The sequence below is a fragment of the Rhinolophus hipposideros genome (assembly GCF_964194185.1).
Source record: "Rhinolophus hipposideros genome assembly, chromosome: 3".
NCBI lineage: Eukaryota > Metazoa > Chordata > Mammalia > Chiroptera > Rhinolophidae > Rhinolophus > Rhinolophus hipposideros.
The window spans coordinates 77,498,708-77,513,247 of record NC_138049.1 but is presented as its reverse complement, the minus strand read 5'-3'; the positions used below and the strand labels follow the sequence as shown (position 1 = coordinate 77,513,247).

The window sequence follows — 14,540 nt, the reverse complement described above, 5'->3', positions numbered from 1 at the left end:
CTTTCACTTGTAGACCTATGACTATATGCTTTCTTATAAATAGTCTATTTACTGGGTCTTCTACAAAATAACGATTAAAACTTAAACATGACTATTATAGGTCAGTGGTTAAATATCAATTTGCCAAGTCTGCCTTATCACTAGAAATCTGGGTAGATTGTTTTTATAACTTTAATAAAAGATTGTATAAGATTACCTTCTTGGTAAATGATGGAAAGTAATACAAATGAACATTAGTCTCTGAATGCAATCATTATTAATTAAATTAGTAAACCATAATGCTACTGTAGTGTGAGGGAAAATATGCAGATACTACAAAATTATTTTTGACATCCAAGAATAAATTTGTAAATGAATCCATTTGTAAATGAAATTCTCATATTTCTAAAACATATATAAATACATATACATTTTGCAAGCTCTATACAGATTTTCCTTAATGTTATCTCCTTTAATTTTTCTGGTAAGGGAACTAGTTTGGTTCAAGTTATAAAAGTACTTCAGGAGAAATATCCATTTCCTACTAATTAAGACTACAAAAGAATCTTTTCATAATCATATGTTAGCTTGATATTATTTCACATAATTTTCTTTCTGAATCTCAGATTTTTTTCTGATTATAGAGCTAATGTAATCATATGGAAAAAAACACAAAGTTGCAAAAAATATAAAGCTGTAAGAACTAATACCCATAATTCAATACCTTGATACAAGTACTATTAATTATTTTGTCACACATGCTTCCAGTCTTTTTTCAAAGTGTATTTTATGTATTTGGGAGTAATCTCTACAAAAGGAATTTGAAGCAAAATCATTAGAATCAGGAAATGAGCACGTTAATTTTAAATTGGTGAAATCTTGAATGCATATTGTTTTATAAATTTTACAGTGGTTTAGCTATGTCCCAGGACTGGCTTTGAGTCCAGATTATCTGAGGACTAATGTGGAAAGTAACATTAAATTTGCTCTATTTTATTTCAGTAATCCCTCTTTTTTTAGGTTATGCATCTCAACTTTTGCAAACCGTATCAAACTAAAATTGGTTACTCGCCCAAATGAAGGTATTTTAAGGGAGAAAATAGCCAAATAGAATGAATTATTTTGTGATTTTGAGATTAACTAACACTGTGTTCGCAGCATTTTAGTCTTTTAAAATGAAATGAGAGAAAAAAATCGGGATTTACCTTTACCTACACTCAATAAAGTATTTCTTAATCTAGTTATATACAGAACTAAAGTCTATTTTGTGATATCGTTAAACATACCATATGTAATTTATCAATTGACTGAAGTACAGCAGCCCTCTTTTTAGTTCCATTAAGAATTCTATTTCCATATTCCCCCAAACTGTCCCTTTTTTTCTGCCCACATCAAATGGTCTAAACAAATTTTTGGAAAATTTCTGAGGAAAGAGGTCCTAAAATGATATAAACAGAACTTTATTCTTGGATTTTTCTTCTATTTTATTCAAAGGAATAATGCTTTTCCTCTTGGAGTTTCAGTTGATTTTTCTTTCTCTTCATCTTTCTAATATCAACACCCTCATCAATACTCTGAATCAAACTGTGGAAATTCTGTCTCATTATTGCTGCATCCTGTATAATTTCTCTCTCCATGGACTGTTTAAGTCTGCAGTGGAAGGTGTTAGGAGTTTTATTCCTACCTCAAAGCAAAAAATAATTGACAAAATGTTATTTTTCTGTGCTGACTCACATACAGTCTTTCTGCCTTCCATTACTAAACTCTTTGATATCACAGGGTTTCTTTTTTAAATCTAGAAATCTAGTTTCCATCTGAGCCCCTTTCCTGAAATTGTATTCCCAAGGGTTCTCAGTGTCCTCCTCCATGCCCACAATGACTAGTTGCAAGTGACATCTTTTTATTCTCGTATTATTCTCATTAGTATTTATTATTTTTACTTCTGTGACAAATCACTTATTTATGAACTCCTCCCCACTTATAGTCTGTGAAATTTTAATTCCCCAGATATCGTCACCCTTTCTGAGTGCTCTCCCTCCATGCTCCTAATTCTGGCTGCATTCTCTGATGGTGTCTGCCCCTCACTGTGGGAAGAGAGAAGGACACTGTGCTGTCATGCAGACTTGGCACAGCCCTTTACCAGCCAAATGGCCTTAGGAAAGTCACACACTCATAGCTCCATTTCTTTCTTTGAAGCACATAATAATAAAGCCAATGGTAGGCAGTCGAGGGCTTACATGGATGTTATACAGATTGAAATATCCTGGCAACTTCCAGCTCCAGGTTGTTTCATCTCTAGGGTCTTCATAATCCTACATGGAGGCACAAGCTCTATTTGTCTCAATTTTCCTATCTGGAAAAGGAACAATAATATCGACCTTGATATATTACAAATTTTTTTAAAATGTTGTTTGAAGTATCTACCACAGCACCTCACATTGAGTAGACACTCAGTAAATGTTAGCTGTTATTTTCATTAATTATTTTCATTATTTATTTGCCTATTGACTAATTAATTATGACAGCCAGCATATTTTAACCTTTGATTATTAATAAATCATGGTGAAGATACTTATATATATTTATAACCCAGTAGATTGGCTTCCTTAATGTTATTTCTTCCCAAACTCCTTTCTCCTTGATTTCCAATTTAAAAAACAACATAAACATACTTGACTCATGTTTTAATCAGTATTTTGTTTGTTTGTTTGTTTTTGCTGTTGAATTGTAGTAGTTCCTTATATGTTGCTCATATTAACCCCTTATCAAACATATGGATTGCAAATATTTTCTCCCATAGTTTGCTATTTCACTCTGATAATTGTTTTCTTTGCTATGCCGAAGCTTTTCAGTTTGATATAGTCCACTTATCTATTTTTATTTTATTGCCCTTATTTTTGGAATGCCAGGAACTATGAGGAGGAGAAAATAGGGAGTTTCTGTTCGATAGGTATTAAATATCAGTTGTGCAAACGAATGCATTCTCACGATCTGCTGTATGACATTGTGTTTGTCGTCAATAAGGTAGTGTACACCTAATTGCTTAAGAGGATAGATCTCATTTTAAGTGTTCTTATCACAACTTAAAAAGTAAATAAATAAATAAATGAAATTACTGGCAATATGATGCTACCATTCTCATAAATGATGTTTCACAACTCTCAAGAGTAGCGTATTCTTGGTGTTAATGTGTCTTTTATGACAAAGAGGCAGTGATACTACAATGGATAACTTCCACTGAAGTTGTCAAGTTCCAAATGGCAAAGTGGAAACCTAACATATCCACAGAATAACCTAACATAGTGCCTCCATCATAGTGGATGCTGAATAAATCATTGTGAAATAAGCAAATGAATTAATGAGGAAAAGACTAAGTACCATCGGACACCCAACATTCACGGTGTGAGGGATGTAAAAATAAAATAAAATAAAATAAAACTAAAAAAAAAAAAAAAGAAATCTTAGAAAGAAAAAAAGATCCAAAATATGAATAATAAAATGGCAATAACTACAAAAAAAAAAAAAAAAAAAGACAGTACCGCAGGTCAAAATCTATACCAGGCACTTATTCAACAATATTTATTGAGCACTTACTATGTATCAACCATTGTTTCAGAATCCGGGGATACTGAAGCAAACATAAGAGCCTTGTCCTCATGAAACCTATATTGTAGGAAGCAAAGAGAAGCAAAAATTAATTTAAAAATACATATATATTAGATGTGATAAGTGCTATAGACAACAGCAGATCAGGGTAAGGGCAAAGGGCATGTGGGAAATTCTTGGGAAGTGTATCAATTATTATATAACAAACTACCTCAAGTCTTAGTGCCTTAAAACAACAAGTATTTTATCTGCTCACAGTTCTGTGGTTCAGCTATTTGGTTGAGTTTCACCCGTTGATTCTTTTGCTTGTCTCTTCTGGTGTCATTTGTGAGGTTGTAGTCATCTGGCAGTTCAAGCCGGGTCTGGATAGTCTAATATGGCCTCAACTTATGTACTGTGTTTCCCCGAAAATAAGACCTAACCAGAAAATAAGCCCTAGCATGGTTTTTCAGGATGACATCCCCTGAATATAAGCCCTAATGTGTCTTTTGGAGCAAAAATTAATATAAGACCCAGTCTTATTTTCGGGGAAACACAGTAGTTGGTGCCAGTCTCTCATCCTCAATGAGGCTAGCTGGCATTACCTCGCATGATAGCAGAATATCAAGGTGATAAGAGTGGAAACTGGAAGATTTCTTAAAGCCTACACTCAGAAGTCCCACATCACTTCCAATGCATTCTGCTGACCAAATCAAATCACACAGGTACCAAAATTTAAAGGAAAAAGAAATAATTTCTACCTCTTGATGAAAAGTTGTATAGAATTTGTAACCTACTCCAAATTGGGAATTACTATTTTATATCGTATAGTCAGTGACAACAACTCTGGTAGGATGACGTAAGGGCAGAGACTTACATGGTGTGAGGGCATACTCCGCGTGGATATTTTTGAGGAGTACATTCTGGGTCAAGGGAATTTCCAGCACAAAATGCCAAGGTGAGAAAACAAGGAGCTCATTGTGGTTGGAAATGATGGACAAAGGCCAAGTGTGCTAGGAGATGAAGGTAGAGAGGTAATGACAGACCAGGTAGTATAGGTACTTATTAAGCTATTATAAGGTCTTTGCCTTTTACTTCCAGTGAGATAGAAAGAACCATTGGTAGAGTTTGGAGCACAGTGACATGATTTGACATGTATCAATATGATCTCTCTGACTGCTGTGTTGCAACTGAACTTCAGAGTAAGGTGACAAGAATGGAAACAAAGAGCCTAGTGATGAGATTTATCCAGAGGAGAGATGATGGTGGCGTGCAATATAAAGGTAGAACTGATAGCTTTTTTCTGGAATTTTTAAAACTAATAAGGCAGAAAATATTTTTGGATTGTGTAAAGTCTTCTCAACCAGATTCTCAGCTTCGCTAAGAAAGAAACTTATTTTCATTTATTTAGTTTGTTGTAATGTGTGTTGTCTACTTTGGCATTTGAAAAGCACTCACTAAATACTTATTGACTAGTTAGTGAAGACTCAGGCCTTGCTTCCAGATTGAACATAATCACTACAGGATGCTGAATTCATCATCAAATGATGTTTGAAGACCAAAAGCAAATAGATGAGCCTATCAAGATCCATTGATACTCTTCTGATTGCATTTGTGCTATATGCTCCAGGGCAGCAGACGAATTAGGTCTAAGACAATATGTCTGGATCCAGCGGTATTAAAAGCTACCCTTGAAATGTAAATAATTATTGCATTAATTTCACAAACATTTATCATTAAGTCCCTACTAAGTGAAAAGCAGTGTCTGAGATTCAAAGTCAAACACGATACAGTTCTCAAAAGGAATAATCTAGTTTGTCGTGGAAAGTGTTAATTTTATAAATGAAGAAAGTGAGGTGAATTTATCAACTAATATTCTCGTGTTGGATGGAAAGCATTAATAGGCAGTGAGGAGTTTGGCGAAGATCTAAGTGGAGAGTATTCCTGGAACTAGTTCATTTCTAGATAACAAATTTGAAATCTGATGTTATGGTGGACGACTATTAATTCCAGGCCCAGCAGAGTGGACAATAACTGTTCTTCCTCGTGGTAGTGAAGTAACATGCTTCTAAATATCATCCCAATGAATGAAGTATATGTGCTTTATGTTAGTGTTACTCTTTACTCTTTACACACATATATAAAGAGTGTGTGTGTGTGTGTGTGTGTATACAGAATACTACATAGGAACATTATGGTAATTGATATAAAAATAACTTTGACTAACAGTCTTCCATTTAATCAGAGAGGATATTATTTTTAGAAGGACAAAAACTTACTACTTATCCATTTTCATGTTTTCAGAATTTGGAATTTAAACTTTTGTTATCACCCCATACAGTAAATGATCTCATAAGGAGATGGAAGATGCTTTATGACATGAAAAATTGGTAGAAAATCTGTTTTTCTTTAAGGTGTCATCGGATATATCACTTTAAAAAATGGAATGTAAACTATAGAGTCTGTCTATCTTGAGCTAACTTTATCTGTTGTCAACTCATATTTATTAAAACTATGACAGTAGTGCCACAGTGTTTGCAAGTGTAAATAGGCATGACATTCAGATCTTCTTACAACTTCATAGGACAGATTCATTATATTCTGTTTTAAAACAGATGACAATTAAAATTTTGCATGTCAAAAATCTCTAGTTTGGAAATGAGAAGTCCATCTTTGCTTCTCTGTGACTTAAAACAGGTTTCCTAAAATCACTGCACTCCACTTTCCTCATCTATACAACTAAGTGGTTGGGATAGATCAGTGGTCCTCAACCTTCGCTGTATACTAGAATCATCTGGAGAACACGAGAAAAGTAATAATGCCCAAGGTCCTACTCAGGGTTTAATTTTTTTAAAGGTCTCCAGGTTACTTTAATGTACAGCAGGAGTTGAAAACCAGTGGACTAAATGATCACTAAGCTTACTTCTAGCAAAATTTTCTAATTTTGTGATTCATTGTGTTTTGACATAGTAACAATTGCTAGAAATACCAATGCTCTCAGTATTTTCAATGTCCTGAAAAATATAAATTACCTTCAAAGACTTTTTCTACTCAAAATTGAGAACATCTTCTCAACTGTACTCCAAAATTTTCTGTATTATAAGATAACTTGAAACAAGAGCCATATATGTCTGTCATTCATTTGGGTGTAACATATACATTAAAAATAGCATAGATTTACCTAATTCTTAGAAATTAACAACATTATGATTGGGGAATAATTATTTTCTTTTAGTATGCAAACATTGTAAAGACAGTTTACTAAGAAATTGTGTGTAATTTTTTTAATTGCTATTATAGCTATTTTGATTTTTAATAAATTGACCATTGATATCCTAAGAGGTAATAAACCTACTACAGTGTGTAACTTAATAACAAATACTTTATACATTGATTTATTATGAGGCAGAATAGACAGTTTTATAAATGATTGATTCAAGTGAAATATATAGTTGTAATGGTATTTCAAAAGATAAAAGTTTGATTTCTTGAAACAGTTTTGAAATGTCCCTATAAGTTTTTGCTATCAGTTTTTTTACTAAACTTTGTGTTGCAGTGAACAGATAATTTTTCCTTTAATCTTAAATACTAGAGAATATTGTCACATGCTATATTATTTAAAGTTCCCATAAAAATCAAGAACCCAATGATGTACTCAGATTGAAAAAGAAACTGTAGATTCTTAGGAAATTGGGGAAAGGCTTCTGATAAACATTAACTTGGGAAGTAATAGATTTTATGTCTTATATTTTCACAGAGTTATGTGCTTGTGGGTATATACTTTTGAATACCTGGGACAGGCAGACTCTTCTTCTTTTAGCCAACCTAATAATAGGTAGAAATAAAAGAGATGCAGATGACAGCTACAGCTAACATGGAGGAATGTAGGTGTAACCAACAAAGAACATGCTAGTTGTACTGAATTTCTGCAGACCTAATTATTTTTGGAAACTACTTGAAAAAAATATTAATGCCGAGGAAAAACACTATGAAAAAGAAATATGTGATTTCCAGTATAATATGTATGTCTATATCATCATTCTGTGTTTGCTTCTGACATTATCAGTCTGTTATTCTTATTATCTTTAATGTTCCTACACATTTCATTGTATTTGTTTGCCCTATTGGTGACAACCAAAACTTAATAACTAAGAACAATTCACAGATATACTATTAATCATAGCATGTGAAACTATGACATTGAAAGAAGAATGAGACTGATGGAATAGTCCACATGCTTAAAAACCTTGTTGTGTACAGACTGGGCAAGCTGTTTTGCTTCACATTACCTCCGTAATATATCAGTTTGCCTTACAAGGTCTCCCTGAAATCAATCAGACACATGGAGCATGCTTTCAAAGAATTTTGTATAGTAGGATTCAGCTATGAAATGTTTGAAAATACAGTTGACATGTATTATAGGTTAATAGTGACATGTATGTATGCTAATGATTTAAACACTAATTTATAAGAGTTTTATATTGTTTTAAAACATCTAGAGGTTTTATGAAACAGTATTAAATTTAGTATCAGAATGGCATCACACGTCTTATTACTCGACTCTCGGGAGTGACCAAAAGTAGAAATTACCCCTCACCTTTTAGATCCTCTCTCCTATTCATCTACAGATTCTGGTGTTCTATCAGATGCATTATCTGATGCATTATTTTATTTCTTGTTTTAAACTGTAAAGAGCACATTATGCTATATTCAGTCATTCATGTTATTATCCATTGAATAATAATATTATAAAGTCAACCAAGGGATAATAATTACAAAGAAAGTTAAGGTCAGAGGTTATATAGCCTCAAAAAAGCTATATCTTAAATGGAGAGTGTGATTAGAAACTTTTCTTGCTGTAGGGAGTGAAAGACTAAATAATACATGGAGACCAGTGTCATTTACTTCCCAATTTTGCCTGGGGCTGAGTCAGGTCAGCAATGCAATGATTGTACAAAGTAAAGTAAATTGACCTACTTTTCTAAAGATGTCAAAATGTACATGATCTTTAGAGTCTGGCAACATTATGTTGAACATAGACTTTATATCCGACAGCCAAAGTTTAGTGATGCTAACATTTTCTTGAGTAAACAAACTTTCATTACTTGGATATACATAAGTTTGTCTTATATGAGGTCTATTTACAGTAAAGTTTTTTTTTTTTCATTGTTAAGGCTTTGAATGAGTTTACTGGTCATAACCACATAATGTAGAAGTGTAAGTACTGGACTCCATCTTGAAAGCACAGATACTGCATTACAGTAAAGCTGTCATCCAGGATGAATAACGCAGATTTTATGTTTTAAAACATGGCAGATTGTCTTAAATGTATCTTTCTTCTTTAAACTTTAATCAGTTAAGATAAATGTTTTTCATTTGGCCTTAACTGTTTGTCACAAGAAGACAAGAGCTAGACAGCTAATGAAATAAATTGAAGTGCTGCTATGGTTAGGTAGAATTGGAATTTAATGCTGTTGCAGTTGGTTGAAGGAATAATTGATATATTATTTTTAATTTGGTATGGTTGCATGACATCACGAGAAGGAAAGGAGACCTATCAAATTCTGAATATGCTAATGCTAGAAGTATTTGGGTGAACTTTAGTATAATTTTTTATGTAGCTCTCCCCAAATACGGTGTATTTCTTCTTAAAAGAAGTTGTAATTAAGAGTATTTTGAGTTATGAATATTAATGAAATCAAATCATGAGTATTAAAAAGATATTACTTTTAGATACCGAAAAGAGAGCATATGGATTTTATTCTGTAGCTCAACTTGGAAGTCCAACTGTCACAGAGAAATCTGTCTCGTTGAAATCTCTCAGAACTAGACTGCATGCCTGTTTAACCCAGTAGCTTTAGGCGTTCAGAGACGAAGTAGGTGAAATCAAAAGTACCATATCAAAATTAACATCAAGCCACGTGTTATCTTCTTTGGGTTTCAGAGTAATTTTAACCCAGATAGTAACTTGGTTTGAAATTTAAACACACACATACACACAGGTTTGCTAGTAGGAGAATTTCCATGCCTGGGGGAGGGGAGGTGATAATTGGTGCAGTCAGTATATAACACGTGTAATGATAATAAAGTTGATTGGTTAAACTAGATAGCTTACTCTTTTTTTTGTTTTCTGCCTCTTCCTATAGTGTAGTTTAGCCAGGGGGTGGAAGAATTCTCCCCCATCCTTCCTCCCCGCTAAGAAGGCGTAGGTTGACACCATTTTTATTGTTCTGCTGGGGTGAAAAATAAACCATATCCTTGAGGATTTTGAATGGCTACACTGAAGAGAAAATTGAAGCAGGCATCCCTGCCTACCAGACTTTGGGGTAGGGTCATTCTTCTAAATGGTGTAGCAGACTTGGGGTTAGCTTAATGCTTCTACCCCAGGGCAGAGAGGCGGGACAGGGGAAGAAATGTCAAAGGCTTCAGAGGCGTGTTGAGTTGAGTGAAACGTGGAGTGGAAAGCTTATCTGAAACCCACCCCTCCCCTGGATACCAGGCACAAGCAATGAGAATCGGAAACAGCTGATGCTGCTGCTGCTGTTTCCCGTTTCCAGGGTGAAATTTTCACAGCAGCTAATTTTAAAGGGAGGAAAAAAATCCCTAACCGGCAACAGAGAAGATCCTATCACCCAAGCCAAGCTATGTAACCTTTTAGGCAGGCTTTTCAGAGACATCCGCATTTTAAAAGCAAGCATTCACAATCCAAAAATACGGGACGGGAATCAGAGCTGGTATGAAAATATGAAAAGCCTCTTTACACTCTGAGTGTTTGAAACGATCCGATGAGCATGGGAAGTGGCTGCCAGCGCTCTGGCGGCTCCTCGTGCCGCCGCCGCCGCCGCTGCTCCTCGCAGAGGGCTGGACAGAGCTAGTCCCGGTTTCAGCACCCACGGCGCTGGACAGCTCTCTGCACGCCGCACCACCGCCTGCTTGCTTTTTCCAAACACTCTCGCTTTGCATTACTGGAGATGCATCTAAATTACATCCTGTTCAACAACAAGTAGATTTTTTTTTTCCTGTACGGGAATTACAGTAGACAATTCTCATAATTAAACTGCATTTTCTTCTTTACGGATTTGGCTGTCAGGCGTATTTATCCCGATCTCCCCCTCCCCCCCTCACCCCCCCCCCCCTTGCAGGAACGAGTCTTTGGGAACGTGGTCCACCCAGGGATGTAAAACTGTGCTTACCGATGCATCCCATACGAAATGCTTATGTGATCGTCTCTCTACCTTCGCCATTTTGGCTCAGCAACCTAGAGAAATAGTAAGTAACAAAGGGAAAACACGGCTTTAATGCAAAGGCAGGGACAATGTGGCGAGTGTTTCTCCAGGGAACTGCATTTTAATGGGGAAATGGAAAATGTTGCAGGGTGGCAAAATTGGGTTCGTCTCCTCAGCGACAGTAGCATGGTGAAATGAATTGTAGTTGGTGTGCTATAAGTAAATTCTACTGAATTGTATGTCTTCTAACTTGAAATTTCTGCAGTACAGTGTTGAGGGTATACTCCAATCATATTACTAATATGCTGCAAACTTTCAAATAAAAATAATTGCCAACTTATCCTTTATTTTATAACTGGAAAGCTGTTCTAGGGAACGTGTGAGGATACTGTTGGTAGGAGAATGAAGACCCCAGACACTACAGCCAAACACATTGCATATCTGCATTGGATATTTTCAGCACAGGTTTTCTGGGGGTGTCCTTGGATATTTATTTTTAAAAAATGAAGTTTTCATGAAAGAATGAACTGTCAAAAACTGTAAAATCATTCCTTAAAAGTATATAGGTTTGTAAAACTAGTTTCTGAAATAGACAACTGTATAAACTGTCTAAAAGAAATTTAATATTCTCATCAAATGTATGTTCAAAAATTATTTCAAAAACTGAAATACTAAAAAATAATTAAGATAACTGTGATTTTCTGTCTAAATTTGGCCTAAATATGCATCACTCTTCTTACTTATTTTGATAACCAAGAAAATACCTAATATAATTTAATGTCCTTATCTAAGGTTTGGAACACAGTTGATCTTAAAGTATATTTCTTTAGACTTCCAATATTAAAAAAATGAAAAACAACAGATTTCATTAGTTATTTTCATGTTAGTGTCTCGGGATAGAAACCTCTCATATCGTGACTGCTTGTTATCTTTATATATGTTTTAAAAGATTTAAGACTTATTTTTCAAGGTCATGTATTTAGGAACTGATACTAGCATTGTGAAAATTATCTCTACATATTTTGTTCATAGGAAAAAAAAAATCACAGAATATATTCTAAAGTTTTGAAATTCGATTTTCTTTTATATCCTCAGAGGCCAAGCAGGTGAAATTAAATGAGAGAATACTTAGAACAAAGTTGTCAAAAGTCAGAAAGTTTGAAAAATTTTCAATATCTAGGTACCAGATTCGAGTCACCTAATGAGTTGTAAAGGGGAGGATGAAAGTAAATTTTACAAAAAAAAAAAAAAAAACTGTACAAAAACATATTGTGGAATAACTCAACTGTAGTTAAAGAAAAATGAATGTTTCCAATTTTAGCTAGGGAAAATTGAACATGTGAATGTTTACCAAGTTATAGTTTTAATTATTTATTTTAGAGAACCGTAAGTGGCTAATGTAATCAAGCATTTAAAACTGTAAGGCCTTTATTACTTTGCAGTGGAAGGGGGAGAGCTAGACTTAGTGATTTTAGAGGTTGAGAATATGTGAACAGAGTGGTAACTGAGTAATTATCTGGTAACTATAACAACTATCTTGGCTATTTTTGAATGTTAGGATAGTTTTGCTGAGTTTAGAAGTTATTTTAATTTAAACATTCTCTCTTTCTCTCTTTTTTTTTTTTCGTTTCTTTTGTTTAATTTACAGATCATGGAGTCCTCTGGTACACCTTCAGTTACCCTAATAGTAGGCAGTGGCCTTTCTTGCTTGGCCTTGGTCACTCTAGCAGTTGTCTATGCAGCATTATGGAGGTATGTGGTCAGTTAATATACTTGAAATGGAATGTTCTGTTTTTCAGAGTTAAATCAAGGAATATGACAACCATTATTGTATCTCCTTCTTAATTGACTGGAACAAGTATTTTTAGAATCGTTGTAATTGCTGTCATTGAGCTATGATAAATGAGCTCAATAATAAAAAAATAATAATAATAATAATAAATAACTGTTTACCTAATTTTCTTGCCTATATTTGCCTATTACAAGAAAATAAAATACCCGCACACTTTTCTTTCCAGTTCAAATGATGGTATCCCCAAGCATGGCTCTCTTATACCCCAAGTTCAGTCTATGTGTGGTTTCTATTTATCCCAATTGCTATTGAACTTGACAGTTGAATTGGTACAAATTAATTTCTCTGTTATAGAAATATGGTCTCTAAATTCTTAAGTTTTAAACATGCTTTCAGTATGTCCCAGACAATAAGTAAAATCGTCTATAATGTTAATGCACTAACATAATACCACAGTGCTCTATAAAAGGCCTTTGGCTGAATGTTTTGACCAAGTAAGATTTTGACAAATTGATTAAAAGAAGTCAGAAACATACATAAACAAGAGTAAGTGATTGAAAAAAAAAATGTGTACACTATTTAAAATTGTACCTGCTTGGTATTATGAAAATTTAGTTTTTCTTAAAGATTGTTTCTTATTCTGTTAATAAAATTGACTTGGGATGTTTATTATGTCTACTCATATTTATAACCAGTCAATAACCAAATGTTAAACATTTTTAAATCCATTTTGATTATTAAAATATATTCTAAGAGCATGTTAACTATATTATTAAATAGATAATTCTGTATTATTTCCTGAAAAATTATCATATTAAAATCGCAAAAGTAGCCAATCTAGGATTTTACTTATCTTTTACTAAAAATAAAAACCAATTTAGGTGAAAAATTAATTAAGACAGTAAAATTATCATGTTTTATAATAAAATAATATATATATACATTATTGGTCCATTGGCACAAATGTATAATAGAGGTTCTACCTTCCTGTGAAGGGGTTACCTGGTATTGAAACATTATCAAAGTAAGACAACCTGGTAAAATATGACCTATCCCAAGAAACGAAAGAAATGCTTGGTCTAGGCATGGCGTAGTAGACAATAGAATCCAGGGTTCAGGGTTCAATCAAGCAGGCAGCATTCTGGTAGTGCAAGAACAAGATAGACAAAGGGTGGGAAGAGGACAACTTTCTCTCCCACAGTTGCCTGAATGTCACTTCTTAGAAAATGAGGCAATGTTTAAGGGCCTGGATACCAGATAATCATAAAGCATTATAGCCCATACTCACTGAAGTATATAGAACTAAGTTTCTATTTCTTAGCCCTTAGAGTTTAGGCAACAGTTTCACCTTCTCTTCACCCATCAGTACATATAGCTAACACTAGCACAAACAATGTCAATATAAATGATATAAAAAAATCAGTAAAAGTGCAGGATTAATTAGTCCATAATAAAGTTTTCTTCAATCTAGAAAATCCAGTAAAATCACCAATTGCAATAGTTTCCTAAGAATTACCAAGACATCTGAAAGGATCGTTCAAAACTTGACATGAGACCAAAAAGTATAGAAGAGAGTACCTAAAAACAACATAAATTTGGAATTCTAGCAGTTTGTTTTTATTTTCTAAAGATTTATAAAATATATGAACATCAGAATTATTTTATATATAATATACTATTTTTAAATTTGTTGGTGTTCCATGTAATTCATTACAAATGTTCATCAAAAAATTAATACACTAAGTTATGGTCTCTTTATCTACAGATATGTTCTGTGGACAGATTATTACATCAAATTGCAGCTGGGCATGTCTTTTTAATTCATGCATTCAGATGAGTCATTCATAAATTTTGTCTAAAACACCAAACACATTTACAAAAAGTATTGAAAGTTGAAATATTTTACAGCAATTTTTAAGGCAATAATGTGACTCGTTATGAAGGGAAATGGAAACATC

At 33.7% G+C, this 14,540-nt stretch overlaps 1 protein-coding gene across 6 annotated transcripts in view; it reads left to right on the top strand.

Annotated features, from left to right (window-relative positions):
- The window catches only part of ADGRB3 (adhesion G protein-coupled receptor B3), a 679,308-nt gene that overhangs the window by 516,790 nt on the left and 147,978 nt on the right, over positions 1-14,540 (top strand). For all 6 annotated transcript variants that reach the window (XM_081037440.1, XM_081037439.1, XM_081037435.1 and 3 more), the window contains 2 exons: positions 10,707-10,833; positions 12,439-12,542. In XM_081037440.1, coding sequence (XP_080893566.1) covers positions 10,707-10,833; positions 12,439-12,542 — 231 coding nt within the window. The remainder of the gene's footprint in view (positions 1-10,706; positions 10,834-12,438; positions 12,543-14,540) is intronic.